The following is a 20936-nucleotide window of genomic DNA, read 5'->3' as shown; positions in this document are numbered from 1 at the left end:
CTTTAATAGTGCTTTCGCAGAAGATTAAGCATAAAATATTTGATAGCTGTAAAAGTTGTACATGAGGAAACCCATGAATTCTTTTAGTCCAGTATGAAGTAACAAATGCAAAAAAACTAGGTAGTCCTGTCTCTTGTTCTAGAATTATCATTCAAGAGCTCAAGTGTGCTTCTAAATAGGCCTTGAAAATCAAAAGGCAAAAACATGAATCTACATATTGCCCCTTACCTAGTAGTGACTACATTCTGTGCAGTTGTTATCTAGTGCACTGGAAGTATTTTACTAAACTGTTGCAAATTCCAGGTTGTAGTAATCAAGGCAAAAACCTAATCTTGAGTTAGTTCCAGCACTGTGAGTCAGGTTGGTTTTATTGTTCTATTGACCCCTTTACTGAAATAGCTATCAGAAGATCAAGACACAAATCTGTCTGCACTCCCTGAAAATTTCTATTTATGTTTCTTGAGATTGCCTTCTGCAGCTAGTATTTTCCTTTAAGTATCTTTTTGTAAAATAAGTCCTTAAAACTGTAATGATGAATTGTTACATTAATTTAGTGAAAATTCAATTAATAAATTCCCTGAATCCTGTCAGGGATAAGACAAGTCTTTTCTGCTGCTACCTAAGCACTTTTGAACCAAGAAAGCATTTCTAACCTTTTATTCTAATCTTCTGGTCTTGCATCATTCTAATCTATTGGAAGATTCCTCTTTTTCATAACATTTCCCTCACCTCTATCAGTGGAATCATTTAGATTTCTTTGGCTCCAATCCCAGCTGCCAATACCATTTTAGAAGTCTGTATTATAATTCTGTTTAGAAGTACTATCATTATTGTCGGTAGTTGGTTTGGTAGTGTTTTTTTCTACTATCTTTACTGTCAGCCATTGCCTAATGTCACTGCAGTCATTTACCCTGGATGTCCTTAACAAGAAGCGAAATATGCAACTTCAGTTATTTGAATTTTTTGCTCTGTGCTCATTTCAGATTTATGTAGCATGTTCAACCATTATGAATGGTGTCCGGTGTTTGCCACACAGGTCATTAGGAATAAAAGCAGAACTTGCCTATAAGAAAATCTGTATTTGTATTGTTTTTGTCTTGTGATATATGAAGACTACCTGAAACCTAAGATGTGCCGTTTCAGCATTTGTTTGCAGAAATATTTTTGATCATTGTCAATGTATTTTCCTTTTCCATGTTCCCGTTGTATCTGGAACATGTATGTGGGTGTTTTTTGTTTTGTTTTGTTTGTTTGTTTTTCTCCTTGCAGTTTGTGCAGCTTAACATCTGGTCTCTGTAAATCCTTCAGATTTTTAATAATTTTTCTGAACTTTCTCTATGGTCCCCTAGTAACTCTGGCTATTCTACATTACTCACCCCTCCTTTTTCCCCTCCCTATTTTCCCCCCATATGTGATGGGGGGGTAGTGGGAAGAGCAGAAATGTGTGACCTGTCCCAGAGCTCCCAAACAGGTGGTCTGGTCTTGTCTTCAGACATCACAGTGAGGAGAACTATTTATATGATGAATGAACTAGATGCTGGCACAGTGGTCCAACTGAAAAAAGCTTCCCATCTCAAACTGACAACATAAATGCAAAGTACTCCATTGCATACTTTGTTCTTTCATACCTTATAACTGCATATTTTTCCCTCTCTTACTTTGAGGAACACAGTATGTTTGCATGTTTTTTCATTTTTATTTTTTGGTTTTCGTAGTTGTAGATTCTTGCTGTCTGTCCTCACAACTGCAATCCAGTTGAATGACTCTGAGAATCCTCATAGGATTGGATGCAGAGGAGTGGCTGCTGGAGAGGAGTGCTTTTTCACTAGTCATCACTCAAACCAGACTTATTGTATATTGTTATTTATGTGTTTTTAGCTAAAACCACCTAAAAGTGGTCACTGCACCGAGCCTGTCTGAATTTAAGAAGAGATTGGACTGTGAACTTAGGCACATGGTCTGAACTTTTGGGTAGACCTGTGCGGTGTCAAGAGTTGGACTTGATGATCCTTAAGGGTCCCTTCCAACTCAGGATATTCTATGATTCTATGAAAATATTCAGAAGGCTAAGAGATTTAGTCCATTCTGTTATCTGAGTGCTCTCACAGAAGTAGAGAATGGGTGTGTGCTGGAAGGCAGCACTGAGAGAGAAAAAAGTTGGCTTAAATGGAAATATTGGTGTATCTGTGCCCTTTTACTTACGAAGAGCACTTCTGCTGTGTGAATGAGTAGTCATTTCCTCCACAGTGTAAATCAAAGAGAAGTCAGTCGCCATTGTTTATTACTTATCCTTGCCTCAGCCTTAGAGGGTGAAGAAAAGCAGATTTCCACACAGTGGGAGCCTGGGAGCTTTCTGTTACATTATTACACCTGTTGTACAATGGGACTGTATACAGCTGTCACACGTAGCTGGTACGGCTGTATTTCTGGTGAGGCTGAACTGCTTTGGTTTGTTTACAAGTGGTTTACTCTAAAGCAGACCTGAAGTCTTGGCAGAACATAAAGACTGGACAAAAAATATTTACGTTGATTTTTCTGCTATTGACTACCTACAGGTAGTCAGTCATTTCTCCTCAATTACAAAAGCCAAGAGTAGGGGACTGAGGATGTAACAATCAGTCCCTAAACCAACATCTTTCTGAGCATTGTGGTTACAAAAGTTTTTGAACAAAATGCGTATCAAATCTGGGAGTCAGGAGGCAATTTTTAATTAGCTTGCTGTTAGTGACCAAGAGAGTGCTTTTCGGTCTAGAATTTTCACAATCTCTAATTAAAAGTTTTACTATTGCATCCATTAAAACCACCTTTATAACATATGTGTGAAGTGAGAAAACTTTTATTCTTTTGTCTTAAAATTTACTTGTGTTTCTGGAATTGCAGACACTTGGAAGAAAATCAGATCAGTGTGATAGAACGTGGAGCATTTCAAGATTTAAAGCAACTCGAGCGACTGTAAGTATCTCAATTTAAATACTTAAACAAAAATGCCATGTTTTTTACCTCGCTTTAAATGATTATTATATTTAATGATGAAAAACTGGACTTGCTTAAAAAAAAAAAAGTCAAAAGCAAAAAAAAAAAAAAAAAAGGAAAAAAAAAAAAAAGAAAAAGGGAGGGGGTACTTACCTGAATTTGAAAATGCTCTTAAACACAGTTGGCTTTATATTGAATCATAGCTCATGCTTGAAATAAAATGTGCAACTGCTCACCAAGAAAACAGAACCATCATTGATACTAGAATGTTATTTTAATAGCGTTGTTAAGATTATTTGAGCGACTTTTATAACTGATATATAGGTGAAGAAAAGTTTGTTCATAATAATGATTATTTGTACAGTTAATTAAAATATAAAAATCATCACGAATGAAAGTTACAATTGTCCTCAAGGTTTAAGAACCAGAGTATTTGTAGAATTGACTTTGAACTTAATTTTTTTATTATCTTGATTTAATTTCAAGTTGCACAATGCCACTGATACCAGTAGGTTCCAGGATATCATACTAGACTGAGAAAATTAGAGTGTAGATATCTTCTACTTTTGATAGCAATCAAAAGTAAACACTAGTGAATATAAAAGCTCTCTTAATGCAAAATCCAACTCATAGAAAACTACTAGTCTTGTAAGAGTGCAATCATTAATATCAGTAATATCAGCAAAAGTAATGCTATATCAAATTGCTACTCTTTGTCGGAGTATAATGTTCAGCATTGTCATGAAGCTAGGTTAATTTTGCCAGCTTATAGTGAGAGCTGAACAATGTTTCTGTAATGCTGAAATACTTTGGGGAATTACTCTTTGTTAGGTGACTAGAAAGAAATCACATGCTGGTTTGGAATGCTTTTTTGTTAAAACAGAGAACCAGATTTGTTTTTATGCTTGATTATCTGCAAGGCATTTATTGTAGAACTTGGCATTTTTAAACTTTTTTTTTTTTTTTTTCCCAAAGTAGCTTTTAAGAGTGAAGTTCCCATTAACAATTGTGCAAGACAACTTTGGGGTATGGAGCATATGTTATACTAAAACTGTTTCAGATGATCTCAAGATTAAGCTTGCATTTAAGTTGTTAATCAACTAGTGTTCTGATCTTTTAAAATGGTTTAAAATGGTAAATGGCTTTTAAAATGGTAAAGATCATTTTTAAAATATCTTTAAAATTCAGGATTCTTTTTTTTTTTTTTTTTTTCTTAAATTAAAAAGCTCACTTTATACAATAAGGGGGCTGAGTTTTAAATTCTGATTATAAGTTACTCATCCAGTTTCTGATACCTATATTCCATTTAGAAGGCACTTTCAGGTCTAGAGTTATGCCATGGCTGACTTATTTCACAGTTCTTGGGAACAATAAAACAAAACTCATGTTGTAGTTTTCCCAAATTAAGCATTTTGTGATGCTGTAGAAAACATTTTTTTTAATTTTTTTTTTTCAGATTTAGGTCATCTTAGATAAAGATAGATTTAGTGAAACTAAAAAATATGTTTTGAAAAATATCTGTGAGACAAACTAGCTATCTGTAACCAGAAATTATGAACACTCAAGACTTCTCTTAATGTGTTGCTTTTCTGTAGAGCCTTCTCTGTTAGCAAATGAGCATAATGTATCTTGTGAAACCAGAAGTTAGGAAATATGATACCTTTAATAGCATCTGCTCAAGTATGTGATGTTTGAAAGTCTCTCTCTCTCTCTCTCTTTTTTTTTTCCTCTTTTTTTCCTGTGCAAACTCTTAACTTGGCCAGTTAAACATACAGCATTTCTGCTTCTCTTTTTGGATTGCCTGTCATTAAAATATTTCCTAAATGAATGTTGTATGAAAGGGAGGGCTGAAAACATACAACTTTTTGGTATTTTAGCTTAAATCATTTTTAGGACATAACTATAAATCTGTTTTTTTCTTTCTTTCCTTTTTTTTTTTTTTTTTTTTTTTTGCTATGAGTCAGTAGGCTTTGGAGAATGAACTGTGGAAAGTTTGGCATAACTTATAACAGCTAAATTGCAACATTTTAGGTAATATTAAAGCTATTTTATTAAGTATTGTCAAACATTACAAAACATTAATGAAGAAAGTATGATGGTTGAATAAAAAACTGGCATTTTTCCATTTAATTTCTTTCAAATAACAAATAAAAATTGCATATATTGCTTCAATTTTGGAATAACATTCGTTTTTGATCTGTTGAAGTGGATGCAAAAGTAATCACTAAGTTTTTTTTAAAACAAAGCAGCTGTATTGGGCCAGACTTTAAAAAACAGGAGTAATTTCTCTTTTTGGCACATATATATATATATGTGCCATATATATATATTTGGCACATATATATATATATATATATAATATATATATATACACACACACATGTATATATATATATATTACTTTTATTCAAAATAACAGTGAAAGTATATTATTCTTCCACTCCCACACAGTAATCCTTCAAAGGGCATGGACCATAACCTTATGTAAATACTATTTTAGCTTACTGTAGTCTCACTTGTGTGGACGTCAAAACAAACTCATCAATATTATCTAAGTGAATTAGCAGAATTTTCATTGTGAAATGTGTTTTTTGGTACTGTCCTGCATAACAGTAAGTAAATTTTGTATAAAATGTCTCTACAGCTGTTTGCTATTGCTCCCAAAAACACCATAATGATGTCTCTCCAGTTATTGGGATTTTACTGTTTACAACTGTTTTTTAAATTATTTTTTATTTTTGTTTCTTTATGGGACATTAATGCTTACAATACCAATGGAGCATCTTAAAGACGTTATTTAAATAAAGGTCAAGGTATTGTCAAAAGCTTAATAAAGTCTGTCAATATCAGTTGAAGGAAGCACATAATGCAGGGTATGACAAAAGGACAGAAAATGCGAAATTGAGAAATAAAGTGATGAGTAGAAGGTGTGCCACTTCATTCTTTGACATGTTTTTTCTTAGCTTTACTAGATAAAGCTGAGTAATACATGGGATTTTAACCATTTCTTTTCTTATAATAATTGTTTTATTTATTTATTTATTTATTTTGTCTGTGTGTATGTTTTTCGGTTTAGTCCTAAAATTCAGGGTTCTTGAGAATATCCAATGGTATCAATGCAGTGGGAAACCAGGAATGCTTTATTCAAAGAAGTGTCTATGATTTTACTCCAAAACCCACAGATAAGTAGTGAAGTAGCTGACCACAAAAAGTTGATCAGTTGGGATGAAATATTAATGTTTAATTGGTCCATACAGCTTCTACTACCTTCTACTTGATGTGCTGTTGTCAAATGTCAAGCTGTTCTTCTGCAGTGTAATGCCGATGCAGAGAAACTCTAAAGCTTGTAGATCCTATGTGCCAATGTAAGCCTGCATGTCTGAGGTGCTAGAATGATTTCAGGATGCCTCCTCCCAGACTTGTTAGTTGCTTTTCTAGCTATCAGCTTTTCTTTGGCTCCAAAGTGCTACTTTACAAGAAATACTACTAACTAATATTGACTGATATACTTTGCATATGTTCAATAAGCATTTAAATGATGGAGATAAGTTGTTCAAAATTGGAAGTGCCAGCTGTAGATCTTGAGTGTGCCTTCCTTGCCAGTAGACAGTTTTAGAGCAACACCTGTGTCTGTTGTTGTAGGGAAGGTTTCAGGAATTAATTCTTTTTTCTAGTTCCATTCTGCATTTCTGTTCTAAAAGTTAACTGTTAAAGTTCTGACTTGAATTTTTCTTTCTGTTTTTGTGTTTTAAAGTAGTGAGCATGTGTCTATACACACATGGACAGTGCATTATACACAAATTTATATTGAATTTTGACAATTCAGCTCTATGCTTTGCTGTTAACATGATGTAGGATTTCAAGATAAAATTATTACAAAATTTCGTATACAAAGAAGATCAAGAGTAAAGATGCATACTAGTGGACTGAAAAGATGAACTGAAATTTCTTCCAGAGCCAGATGTCGCACATTTATGTGAAAAATGAGGCAGGATATAAGACACCAGCTGATTCTGACTTTTCCACGTCCAACTGCCAGAAATTGTCATGTAGCTGTATTATCTTCAAAAGGCTGGACTTTGGCTGGTGGCTGGTTCTTTCTAGTTAAATTAGCGTCTTTAGCTAGCATAAAGGCTTTCAACATCTGAAAACACTCAAAATGTGTTTTTGTTGTCTAAAGAAGGGTGGGGGGTGTGTGTGGGGGGAGAGAATGTATAAACGTGGCCAAATCAAATATCTTTTCAAAGTTGAGAAAAATAATTAGTTTTTCTTTTCTTAAATCCAAAAGTTTAACCCTAGCATATACATGTATGGTTTTGGTTTTCTATGCGTTAAGACAGAGGTCCAAATAGAAATTGGCAGACCCTTAACTGTAGAGATGCTACTGTGCTTTGGATCTTTGTAAGCTGCTTCCTAAATGCTTGATTAAGGTATTAAAGTATATTTATTTGGCATAGTGTACTGTAAAATCTGCATTAGTACCAAGGATGCTAAGGAGAAGAAATTATGACATGCTTCACAATCTGGATTTCATAAATTGAGATTGAGCAGGCTTTAAATAAATCATGTAATACAAAAAGCATCTTCCATAATTAACAGGCTAAGTGGAAGGATTGCTAAGTGCTTCAGAGTAGTGGGCAAAACAATAAAAGCATTGGACAGTTCTCCGCTGTTGTAAACAAAAGCTTATTGAGAATCTTTGGCAGTGTGGACAAATCCATAGTGTTTATACAGGGTTTGCAGTGTGTGCAGTTTAGAGGTATTTCTGGAACTGCGTGTGCTACACTTATTTCATTTATGAAGCCATATGGATTTGCAAATATGGAAGACAGTTTGAATGTAACCTTTCAGAATGAAGCTTTGTTGTTTAATGTCTCCGTTTTCATATGGCATTATGGATAATATCTAGTTTGAGATCAGTGATCATAAAATGCTCATTTTGAAATGCAGGAGAATAAAGACACTCAAATAAACTTAGCACTGCAGTATGGTATTTCATCAATTTTATTACTTGCATACTTCCCTCTTCCTTCTCAAACTGCTGTGCCTAAGTTGGAGTAGTACCTGGCTCACTAGCGAACTCCTCAGGAGCTTGTGGTGCTTCAGGAGCGAGCCCTTCTGTCTATATCCTGCTCCCAGGACAGCCCTTCATCTGGGCCTTTCCCCTCAGGGGTGGGTGTGAATGGTAAATTGAGGCTAGTAGAGCCATCTGGAACTTAAGGTCTTTGTATTTGGGAGGAATGGATTTTTGTTCTTGTCATGCATATATAATGCCTAAGATGGTAGCTTCCCCCTGTTTTGTGAGGGAGTGCATGCAGCAAGTGTCAAAACCTGATCTAATCTGTCACACTGGGCAGAACTGCTGCTGCAACAATGCATCATCAATTGGGTGAAATGAAACTATATTGTTTAATCCCAGGCCACAGGCTGTGTATCAGTAAAGTAATCTTTAGTAAATGGCAGAAATCAGTTTCTGAGACCAGTTGCAAGCTTAACCACTGCTTGATGGAGCCAGCGAAGAATACAAAAATGAAATTCAGTTTCTGTTATCTTCAAATATGTTCCTGTTCTCCTGAAGAATATCTAGTACTTAAGTTTTGTGTTGCCTGCATTTAGGAGCTAGTAATGTGTAGCTCCTTGGCTGCATTGGCTCCTGACTGCAGGTTCAAGAAATAGTTTTTGATGTTTGATCATGATTTGGTCCATGCGCTTTGAAAAAAAAAAAAATAATTCTGGTTTGGGAAAGGAAAAAAAGGAATCTTGTAACTGACATCTGAAAAAGCAATCACTTTTACCTCATGTTTTCAAGAGAAGTCTGTAACTGCCTTTTAAAAGAGTGTCATTCTGACAGTTGACACTGTGAACAGTCCAAAGTGATTAGATAGAATGCTTGGGGTACCAGTATCTGAGAGGATGTTGTTGGTCATATTCTTGGATGCCCTTGGCACAGCCATCGAGGCTGCATGCAAGTTCATCAGCGATGTGCTATCTCTTCATGTGGCACCATGAAGTTCTTTGAGCAACTGCAGGTGAGGTGCCTTGGTTTTCTTTTCTGAGCTTGGATTACTACAGGTTTTACTTGTCTTTGTCATTATCTCTCTCTCATTATTCCACCATACTTATTGCACCACACAGTGCTGGTCTGTATGCTACAATCTCCTACCTTGTGCCATCTTTTCTTGTAGTGAAAAAAGAATGATCTGCTTTTCCTCAATCAGTTTGACTTACAGTTCCTCAAAGCTCTTCTGCATCTTTTGTGTGTAGCTAAATCGCATTCGATCTTCAGCAATACTTTTCCTTTCTTCTAAGGGGAAAGAGTTGTTTCTGTGTGCTTGTGGGATGAGTAACACCCTCAGTTTAAACTAGGGATGATTATGACTCATTCTTGGAGCTAATGGTCACTTCTCTAAATGTAATATTGGAGCCTCCATGGAATTTTTCTATATCTACGGGTAGATTTCATCAGTTCCCTAAACCACAGGTATCATTTCCAGCCAGACAAAACTTTCTGGAACTGGCTCGACTAATTTGACTGGCTGAACTAGGAGCCAAGTCCTCGAGTCCTCCCTTCCCTCTTAAACTTGCATCAGTTTACCACTCATACTGTTTACAGTGCAGGTTGTTTTTACCAGTACTTTCAAGAGGAACTTGGTTAGCAGAATTGCTGAGACCCAGTCATATATGTCCATCGCATTTATATAGTCTTCCTGAAAACTGCTTCATGGGCAGTTTTAATCAAGTGCCCACACTGAGGAATTGTAGAAGGACCTTATGAGGTTGACTGACTGTGAAATGATATAGTAGATGTAATTCAGGGTTGAAGAACAAGGAACTGGAGGGAGAAAAAAACAAAACAAACAAAACAAAACAAACAAAAAAACATCCTGAAATGTTGAAGCTTGTGAAAGAGTAAAATGGAAGTTCACAGATGGTCATCAGAAGGCTGGCTAGGTTTGTGCAACAGAGATCCATTGAGGTGTCCTACATATGCAAAACCTCTATCAGCTAACTGTAGATGAAAAAAGATTGAAAAGCAAAGCTGTTGGGGGATTAGTATAATAGACAACCTCTGTTTATGCCTCTGCATGCATCTACATATTACCACTGCTGGAAACGGGATACAAATCTGGATGGACTATGTCTGACTCAGGCAAGCTGTTCCATTACTGTGTGCTTTCTGATTTTCATCTATTGCAAAAAACTGAACTGGTCATAATCTTTTCCAAATTTAATTTGCTTCTACTCAACTAGCTGCCTACAACTGAGATATTAAGGATGTTCAGTTCTTTCAGTGGTGAGATAGTCCAGAAAGTTCTACTGTTTTTTCATGTCTAGCACAGGGATATTTATCAGCTGCCCCTCATCCCCACCAATAAGTTCGTACTGGATATCTGACTTTAAAGGAATGCTGTAAAGTCACAAGTAAGGAAATCCTGTTTCCTATAAGACTTGCTTAACAAAAACATGGACAGAATTGGTAGTTTCCCAATAAAAGTGTTAGTAGAGGATAAAAATAACAGGTATAAATTTTGTCAATGAGATGACAGGAACTGACTTTCAAGATTTAAGTGGTGAAATACTTAACTGTGTAATTCAGCCTTCACTTACACTTAACATCACAGAAGACAAAAACTTGGTATGGTAGTTATCAATAAATCTATGGAGTGTGTGTATAAATAAAAAAGCAAAATAGGTAGATATTGACAGCTGAAGTGTGATTTGTACACTTCAGTAAATATTTTTGGGGGGGAAATATAAGTACTGTTTTTTTATCAGATGACATCTTGGCTCATGTTGATAACATACCTTTATTAATTCTTGGGATGAAAGAAGGAAATTCATTACTTCTGTATTGCTTTTGATTCAGCTTTATGTGCTAGTCTTGGCTCAAATAGACAAAATAAATGTTCCCAAGGTATGGCCCACATACTTCATTTATCTGTCAATGCTGTATGCTGGGTACCCTGGAAGATTTCACTGTGATGTATTCTTCTTACAGTACTCAAGTGATAATTCAGAGAAATGCTAGTCATTTGTGTAAATGAAATACCAGATATGGTCAGGAAAGTTATTATTTTATTTATTTACATTATTTTTATTTTTTAAAAGAACTTTCTCTTTTCTGTTCCCACAATTCAAATATACAGTCAATATTAAAATTATGGTGGGGGCAGGGGAATTTGCAACTGTTAGTCCAAAAGTTGTTCTTGTAGGAAAGGAATGTTATAAGATCTCCAGTACATACATTTCCATATACAGTCAAGTTTCTCACAACAGTTAAATGCTACATAAAATACTTAAGTACAGCCTATTTAATGCAGATACTCAGTTCATATAGTAATAATGTAACATAAACTATTATTTATATTAAGTTTGCAAGCACTTTATTTTGACTAGAGTAGAATGATACTGTCCAGAAATGATAAATAACTTATAATTTGTAACCTGAATAGTAAATAGACATCCCCAAATTAAAAGTATGTAGAGCTTTTTGAAACATCTTAAAAATTTGGAAGTCCAAAACACAATTTCCTTGTTTATGATGACTTCTCATTATTTCCTTTTGAATTTTGATGACTTGATATTTAGCACAACTTCTAGTTTTAGTCTTTCCTTGAGAATCTTCAGCTGTTAATCATGTTTTGAGTCCAGCTGTGCATGGTGTTGGTTACTATGGTCCTATTCCATTAAAGCTTTCTGATAACCAGTAGTTAGCCCCTCTAAATGCCAGTGCCATTCCTTGCAACTCTAAAAAGATATCTGGTCCCAAGTGCAAGACAGGACAATGCACGTTCAAACACATTCATTTGTGTAGCAGCAATGGAGACATAAATTTGTCCGATAGCTGAAGTTTCATAAAAACTCCTTAATTTTCTTCATATGTACTGTAGAGATGAAGTATTGCTAAAACTTAGAAACTGAAGGAATCAAACTGTATTTCCAAAAGGCAAAATAGAAGGCATTTTTGGGGTAAGCTAGTAAAATCCTAGATATACATAAGGTTCAAGGATAGAACTTGATATTACATAATTGTACAACATAGTGAGCACACTATACCTGCACTTTTGTCATGTCTTTTTTTTTTTACAGTGACACGATGTAAGCACAGATCTCTAGTGTAGGAAGACTGTGCTGGGGGGGGGAACAAACAAACAAACAAAAAAAAACAACAAACAAACAACAACAACAAAACTAAGTATGAAGTAACCTGTAGAAGCCAAACCTGGCAATTCTGATATGTATCCAGTCTCCATCTTGCTTATACAGAAGGTCAGTGTCCTGCTCAGTGTCTTAGTACAGCTGGCAACATTTGTATTTCAAAGTATTTAAGTAGTTTAAACCACATTCTGAAAAGGTCAGATAATTTTAGAAATGTCACTGGGAAAGCATAAGAAAGTGTAAGAAAGGTTTTAGCATGAAAAAAATCTTTGTCTGGAGCTTTTTTGGAGGCACACTTGAAAAACCACAGTATTTCTTAGCCACATAAAGTACTCTGACCCTGGTGTTACCTAAGGGATAAGGGGCTTCTGCAATTTGGATCTTGATGCTTGTAATATTTTTCTAATTTTAAAGCATATAACTTATATTTGTTTTTCTTGGTATTAGTCAAGCGTAATTTCAACCATTGGTATTTGTAGTTGTCTGTACACAAATGAACAATGTTTGACATGCATACAGGTTATATGTTTGGAAGTAATTTAGATTTCTCATGGTCATTTGAGAGAAGTAAAAATTGCCCTGCCCTTTCCTACTACCCTATCAAAAATATGACAAGATGTTACTTTGCCACAAGATCCTGTGATTGCTGTGCTTAAAGTTCTGGGACTGAAAAAATAGTTGCAGATTAATTGAGGAAAGAAGTCCAGCAAAATCTTGGCAAAACTTGCTCCTATCTATCCATCAATGGTAGGTTTAGTAATGTGTGTTTCCTTGAACATCAGAAAACCATCTTTTTGCTGTTGGTATCTTTTAAATAATATAGTAGGTTTCACTTTCCTACCCTGGACTATTGGTGGGGACTATTCACTGAATAAAATACATTTCTTTGAACCGATAAATCTTACAAGAAACCACTTATTCTTTGAAGAAATGTAGATTTGCCTCCTTAGCAGTTTTCTCTTTTAATTGGGTATATACATTTGGGAAAACGATTGTGCCCAATAACTACATATTGTAGGGTCTTAGAGGGCACTAATATCCTCAAATTTCAGTGTTGTATGTCTGTCTGTAGCATATAATTGCATAATTACATGCTACTCAACCATTACTGGGCAGGCAAACTTTTTGTTGTTATTGCGGATGTGAGGCTGACTTTTTTTTTTTTTTTTGTAAACATTAAAAAATATATATCTATTTAAGAAAAAATAAAAGACGCCTCTTCTCTGAAGGAAGCTATTAGCAGCTCTGTCAACAGATCTGCACAGGAGGAATCCAAACATAGGAAGAGTGCAAGAGAGGCAAAGGGCAGCTACCAAGAAAGCAGGATGCATGCTTCAGTGAATTGGGCTTGGTTTGAATTAGTACATCTGACCAGGGTTGCAAAACAAAGAGGTTTATTTTAATAATATGATAATAAACGAGCCTGGTTTCATCAAAAACATTTTCATAGTAGGTCACTGACCCATAAGAACTCATGGAAAAACAAATTTGGGTCTCATTTATGTATACAGGAGGTTCTGTAACCACAGAATTCTTAAGCTTCTGAAAGCAATGGTTAAAAATGTAATGGAATCATGACGTTTCCACTACAGTGTAACCATAATTTGGTTGGAATAGATGATTAGTGTTTAACATTACATCAGAGGTTTTAAACATTGTTTTCTGTGGCTTGTTTGTTTGATTTTAGCACTTTTTTTTTTTAAAATTCTTGATGACGATTTATGAGAGTATTTGCTTAAGGAAAACACTTAGGGATTTAGAAGTCATTTCTCCAGGGACTGTAGGAAATACTTCAAGGTTTGTGTTACTGTAGGGTAAGAACTGCTGCGTCAGTGGTCTGTAATAATTTGGATGAACTTTGTTTAGCTTAAATAATTTTAGCAGAAAGGTTTTACTTTTGTGAGCTTCCTCATATTTGAATGATGCTACATCAATGCTACAGGCTAAACTTCCTGCTGTCAAGCACAGTAGACATCAAATAGTCCTGTTTGTGAGTGAAATGCTGATGATGAATTCAAAGTACTTAACACACACACACACACACACACACACACACACACACCCTTGGAAAATATATGAATATGTAGGTCTTGCAGCCACTCTGTCATCAAACTTGCTTTTCCTCTGGAACTCATCTGAAGCTGCAGCCTTACATATAGAACAGAACAACTTAGTATTGGTTATAGTTAACTATTGTTATCTTTTATGCTCGTGTTATGTGTTCAGTTTTTTAGAGACAATCTCTTCTCCAGATTTTCCTCTTTATCTATAGTTAGAGGATCACATGGAGAAGAGAAAGTTCTGTGGTTCATGCAGATGTTCTGGATATTACGTATACATTTAATTTTTGTCTTTGATCATTGAGTGGGATAGATGTGATGCAATACATTAGGAATACAAGAGATAAACACAAACTTCTCTAGGTACTGAGGCATGTCAGGAAAACTGACCCCCTACATTTGATAACTTGCTGGGAAAATGAAAGGGGATCAGAGGTAATTATCAGAGAAAGGGGGTGTTCTCAGTTTTTAGATAAGAGCTTTGGTAACGATAGCAGATTTTTGTGGTTGGTTACCCCTTGTGGCTTGGTAGTGCTGAAAATGTCCTTTGAATAAATTGTGATAAGTAATTCCCACAGGCTTGTGATAAAGTAGTCAAAAGCTGGTCTTTGGTTCTCAAATTTATGTCTAGTGTACAGTGTGTTCTTTGTTCCACTTAATTATTTCCTTGTCTTCATTCTGTTAGCTTTGGAAAAAGTATCCTTTGTTAAGCATCCAGTTTGATTTGAAGCAAAAGATGATTCTGTTTGTCTTCCTATTTTAATAGTACTGCTTGGCATATAGCCCCAGGGAGGAAGGAGCAACACATTGCCACAGAAGCATTCTTTACTATATATGGAGAGGCGTGGTGAGCTGTGCTGGTATCGAGTTATTAAAACAGATCAATTAGGAACACTGTTCTATTTCTTCTGGTAAAAATTGCAACAGTAGTTCTACTTGCAAGTTTTGCTAATTATTCACAGCTATTTCTGACTTCTGGAAATGGTTAGTTTGATTAATATAAACTTTTAGGACTTGTCAGCAGGGGCAACACAGCTTGGAGATGTTGATGCTAAAATTTACTTTTTGTTTTCTTCATAGAGTTTCAGCCCTGACCTGGAGAGATTACACTCAGATGTAAGAAATAGATTCACCATGTTTATCTTACTGGCCTCACAGAAATTGGTGGACTGTCTACAGTGGTGGATGTTTAGGGATGTTGCAATAGATTCCTTAGGTTCTTTGGATAAAGGCCAATTATCTTCACATAGGCTGTGGAAGAATAATTAGGAAGTAACTACTCTTTTTTATTTTATTTTTTTTTCATTCAGTGTTAGAGATTGGAAGACAAAAATTCAAACGTTCTGTGTGAATTCTCTTTTTTTTTTTTTTAATTTGAAATAAGAGAGCATTGGTATTAAACTTAAAACATAGCAGAAACTGAAATACATCTTGCTTCAGGGTGTATTGATCAAGTTTTTTTTGATTTATTTGAATGATAATTAAAATGTGAATTGTTATATGTTAAGGGCTGGGACAGGCAGATATAAACTACCAGCCAGAATGCATGTAGTTGATTGCTTTTATAAATATATGGTAGTGAGTTAAGAGGTTGTGCATAAACTGTTGCCCTTTTTCTGGGTTAAGGGGATTTTCTTGCTGTTGACGTAGTCGTTAGTAAGTGTTCTTTGTTACTTAAGATTCGCTATTCCTTACTTCGGTTCAGTTGGTACTAACACTTCTGTCCCTTTCTGTATGATGTAAATTGTTGACTGAAGTCCTTAATGCACATGTGAAAGGTGTTAGACCTTTTTTGTTTATTCATGTTGGCTTTGTGAAATGTTGAAATTTAAACCTGTTCTTCGTACTTATTTTTGCCTGTGTTACTAGTTTGTTCCCAGTTAGGGGAAGTCTGTATATGATGTTTACACAATGGCTCTATCCTCCATCTTGATAAGAGATTTTTTCATATGCAAAGATCCTGAAGAAAAAGAGAGATTCTTATACTGAGATCTGAAAACTGTTGTGTTGCTACGAGTTTCTATGCTGCTTCTTCATGCGAAGAGAAATGTAGTCTGCTTCCGATAGAGGGTAGATAATCTTTTCCAGTCTAATGAAAAGTTACTAGTAGAGGTTATTACTTCTGACAGCTTTGAAAATGTGAACCAGGACCACCCAGTCTGCTATGTTTGTAATAAGGGATCTCAGACTTGTAACTGTTGTAAACAGTTTTCTTTCAAAAAAATGTTCCTTAGCGGCATACAGTGCTATCTTTCACAGTTTTTGGAAAAGCTTCTGTACTTACATGTCATGTAAATAACATTCATTTATCTCACACCATAACCTTGTAAAATGGTTGCACTGGACTTCCTCATAGCAACCTTATTGAAATTGTGTTATATATCATCTTGCTTTATTTTCTAGTTTAGTAATATAACAAGATGCTGACAGAAAGTGAAGTTGACTTTTTTTTTTCCCCTGTTGAAGCTGCATCCTTACTGTTTTCCCCTATGAGAAGAACTGATACAAAGCAAGGGAAGAAGTTACATTAATGACCACAGCATATTTCTTGATGATGATAGGATTTTCTGATGAAACCATTGAATGAAATTGGCCATGCTCTGACTTTACTGTTTCCTGAGTCAGTACTGCTTGAAAGAGAAAACTTAGTAACTCCTTAGAGTTCAATAACTCCTGTCTTTCTGTCTGAGTCTGCTGTTATGCATTATTTCATTTTTATTGCTTCTTGGTTACACCCAAGCTTGTGATGTAACCGATTCTCTCTTAAAGTAACTCTCAGAAACTACTTCAACTGCATCATGTTCCCTGAGGCTGTTCTCCAAGGACAATGCCATAGAGCTCTTAATAACAAAGGAGAAAAATTTAGCTTGTTTATTACCAAAATGAGATCCAGATGTTTTGAGTGTGAAATAGAATAAATGATCAAGCTGGGGAGTGAACCCAGTTACTTGGATAATTAATGGGTGTTAAAGGCTGGACTACCAAGACTGCTCCCTTGAAAAAATACCCATTTTAAAAATTCAAAAGCACTGTAATTTTGACTTTCTTTTGAAGAATGAATTGTAGAATAGACAGCATTTTGTGTGTAGATGTTGAATCAAGTTTGAAAGGTGTTGAACTTGTGAGGAAAAGAGTGGAGTACCACTAATTTCATGACAAATGTGCAGTTGTTTGATTTGGCAGTAAAGCCATCAATGTTCGGTAGAAAAGCAGACGTGTAATTCAGAGGCCAGTAGGTATCATATTTTTCCATAGGTTAAAAATAGGTAATTGTTATATTAAAAAAAAAAAAAAAGTGATCATGCACAAAATATCTAGGCAATTACTGTGTTCAATGAGAAAATAATAAAGCTGACAGTTTATTTCATAGCTTCTGTGTCATCTTCAGTTTCTAAGTAGAACGTATTCAGTAATATCCAAAACAATGGTATTAGTAAAAATAATTCTGCAAGATATTTTGATTGGAAAACAAAGGTATGTATAAGACCTTTATACTATGAGATCTTCTAGGAGAGGGAAACCATAGCCATGTAAGCTTGGTGATTCCTGCTCATATTTTGAGTACTTGCAGTTTGTGTAAAGCATGTTTTACTGATAATATTCTCAATCTTCACAGAATTTCGGTAGCTTAATGAGAAATAAAATTGCCACGGAAAATTGTACAATCTCCTAAATTTGAGTAATACTTGTCTCTTTAATGTCAGGCTTCCATGCAAACAGTATTCTCCATGGGAAGGATGTGAGTGTCTATTGGGTGCTATGGAGAGAGCATGGAGGAAATTTCTCATGTAGATAGTGTACCTCATGAAGGGCGTACCTTCACTGTATATTTGCAGAAAAGGCTTTGCTTTTTACTCAGTTCACAGCAGAATAATTTTACTCTGAGCATGAAGCTGAAAGTGCTCCTTCCCAAACTACTGAATACAGTTGTTTGCAGTATGATCTGACTGACGCTGCTCAGACCTACATGAAGTGTATGTTTGTACACCTTGTGAGAAAATAAATGAGGTCACTGTAATGATAGTAAAAGTAAAAACCCATCTTTGTCGAAAATCTGCAGATTTTCGATAGTTTTATCACCTACAGAGAAATAATGGTGCATGAACATTAAATACATAAAATAATCAAGGATTGTCATTCATTTAAACTTGATAGCTGCAGGATATACTCTTTAATAAGAGTCCAACTCTTCTCCTCAAGGATCAACTAGAGCAAGCTGCTCAGGCCTCTGTCCATTTCAAGGATGGAGTTGCCACTCCATCTTGGCAGTGTGTTATTGACAGTACACTAACTTTCTAGTGGTTTGTTCACTGTTAATCAAGAAACTTTTGCTGACTGGCAAAAACCCTTTTAATTTTGAACTTTGCAAATTAATTGTATGTTGTATAATGAATGCACAGCCATCTGAGATTTAAAATGTACTTTTACCCGTTTCTTTGACTTCTGAACCTTGAAATTCTATCTGAACTTTCTGACATCTTTGGTTGTACAGGTTTTGAGAAGGAAAGGATATTCAACAAGCAAATGGCAATAAAAAGAGTGTTGAAATTAGATTCTTCTTCCTAATTTGTAATAGGGAAGGATGTGGTTTAGATTCTTCTTGAAAAAAAAAAAAAAGACTGCAATGGTAGCAAACTGAGCAAGTTAAAAGTAGCAATGCGTGGCTGAAGTGGCAGATTAACCTAGTCATTTTACCATGTTGAAAACTGTTTCCCATGATGGAAAGGTTGCAGACCTAGGAATTTGTTAGCTGTCTTGATCAGTATAGGAGTGTTTCTGTATTCAACTTCTTCTCTTCCATTGCCACTATCATGCCTTTCATTTACATTAGATGTAGCTGCTGTTTGCTTTAGTTGTGAAAGTATCTCCAGAAGACAGCAGTGCCTGATCTGGTAGTGACGCTTCCGATTTTGTAAGGATGAGAGATCCAGCTAAGTCAATAGCCTAAAGAAGCCTTCTCCTCCAAGAAACATGACCTCTAGCTTGAAAACAATGGGAAAAATGTCTTATCAAGATTGAGGTTCTGTATTCATTCAGAATTTATCTAGAAGCTAATAAAAGGAATAAAAGAAAAAAAAAAAGATAATATAGATTAAAAACAACCCATGTAAAGTGTAGGTCTTTTCTTCTATGCCTATCTCATAGAATGGTCCTGAAAAACATTTTCTATCTTACCTCTGGGCTGGTAGCATTCTCTGTTTCCAAGCTCCACTGGCTATTTCTTTTTTAATAGTCAGGGGAATCTTAATAGTTAAGTTTCTCTCCTATCCCAGCTTCAGACAGAGGAAGAAATATTATTAGCCTGGTTGGAGCCAGGAAGGTGGGAATTTCTCAGTTAATAACTTCTCCTTTGTTTTTTTGAGGGCCCTTGATACTCTGTGATTGACGTTGACACTACCATTGTTTCCCTCCTTTCCATTGCCTTCAGGACAAGGGAACCCCCAAATGGGCAGTAGGCTGAGGGAGGAAGGGGCACTGGCACTTGTTAAGTATATAACCAAAATATTTTTGAGAGGGGAGAGGATGTTTGCCTGTTGTTGAAACACTGTGTTGCTGGATGTGGCCCCTCCAAAAACAAAACAAATAAACACACTGAAGGATAACAGATGTATATGGGTCACTTTTAAAAGTCACAAATTCTGTAAATATTTATTTTAATATATCTGAATCATAAAACAAGAACATGCAGCTTGTAACATAAGCAAGCTGTGAAGTATACACATTTATGTATTTGCATTATTTGAGAACAGAAGTCTGTATCCAGTATGTCTAGGAGGAGCAAAAGTGCTTGCTTGGAGGCATGTGAGGATGTCCATTGTTTGGACAGAAGAAAATTGGCTGAAGTAAATCAAAATGAAAAGAAAATACTGGTCACAGAAATACATGCATAGATAAATGGGTGAACGTACATATGCCTATGTATCCATGTACAGACATAACCCTCTCTCAATTGCACTTTTAGCTATGAATCCTTTACTTCTTGCTGTTCAAAAAGTTTTTAGGTCTCATGTTGGGAACATAGCTCAATTTGTGTAGCAGACGAAGTTTGTCTAAAGAGGCAAACTTTGCTTGGCAGAAGTGCTTTAAATGTAGAGATATAAAACCCACACTTGTAACGCTTAGTATATATTTACAATTTTTTGTGTTGAGTTTTAATTCTTTCCTGATAAACTGAACGGAAAATAGAAAATGTACCAAAAGCCAGAATATAATGACCATACCAGCTCAGACCCAGTGTGCCAGTAGGGCAGTATCATGTCTCCAGTTGAAACATTAAGGAAGAACAAATGGAAGGAAAAGCAAACACATAAATGATACTTGTAGAGAAAACACTCTGAGCCTCAAGTGGTATAGAGAATTATCAGTTGGGCTTGGTTATTAATATTATTTATTATTTTTCTCTTAGTTGTTTGTATAGTCACTTTATACTCACGTAAACTTACAACTAATGATATACAATCAATTGTTAGGCAATTTAACTGCTTGTTGAACAGAAAAAAATAATTCCTTTTGTTTTTTGAAGCTACCATAAACAGTATTGGATACTTCCAAGCATTTTTTTTATTATTACAAAATATGAGGACAACTGTTTATCACCTTCCCTTGATTCATAATTGCACAGATCCTTACCATACTTTACTCCGCTGTTTTCCTTGTGGGAAGTCTCTGTCTTAGGAGTCATTTCACTATGAATCTGCTCTGTCACTGATCATCTTTCTTATCTTTCTCCAAACCTTGTGGGAT

At 35.3% G+C, this 20936-nt stretch overlaps 1 protein-coding gene across 1 annotated transcript in view; it reads left to right on the top strand.

Moving 5' to 3' along the window:
- The window catches only part of SLIT3 (slit guidance ligand 3), a 522803-nt gene that overhangs the window by 28634 nt on the left and 473233 nt on the right, over positions 1 to 20936 (top strand). Inside the window, exon 4 of the mRNA XM_082771405.1 lies at positions 2881 to 2952. Within this exon, the coding sequence (XP_082627531.1) occupies positions 2881 to 2952 (72 nt within the window). The remainder of the gene's footprint in view (positions 1 to 2880; positions 2953 to 20936) is intronic.

Source organism: Aythya marila (assembly GCF_965140915.1).
Source record: "Aythya marila genome assembly, chromosome: 14".
Taxonomy (NCBI): Eukaryota; Metazoa; Chordata; class Aves; order Anseriformes; family Anatidae; genus Aythya; species Aythya marila.
The sequence above is the reverse complement of the archived record's forward strand: the minus strand, read 5'-3'. Positions and strand labels throughout refer to the sequence as shown.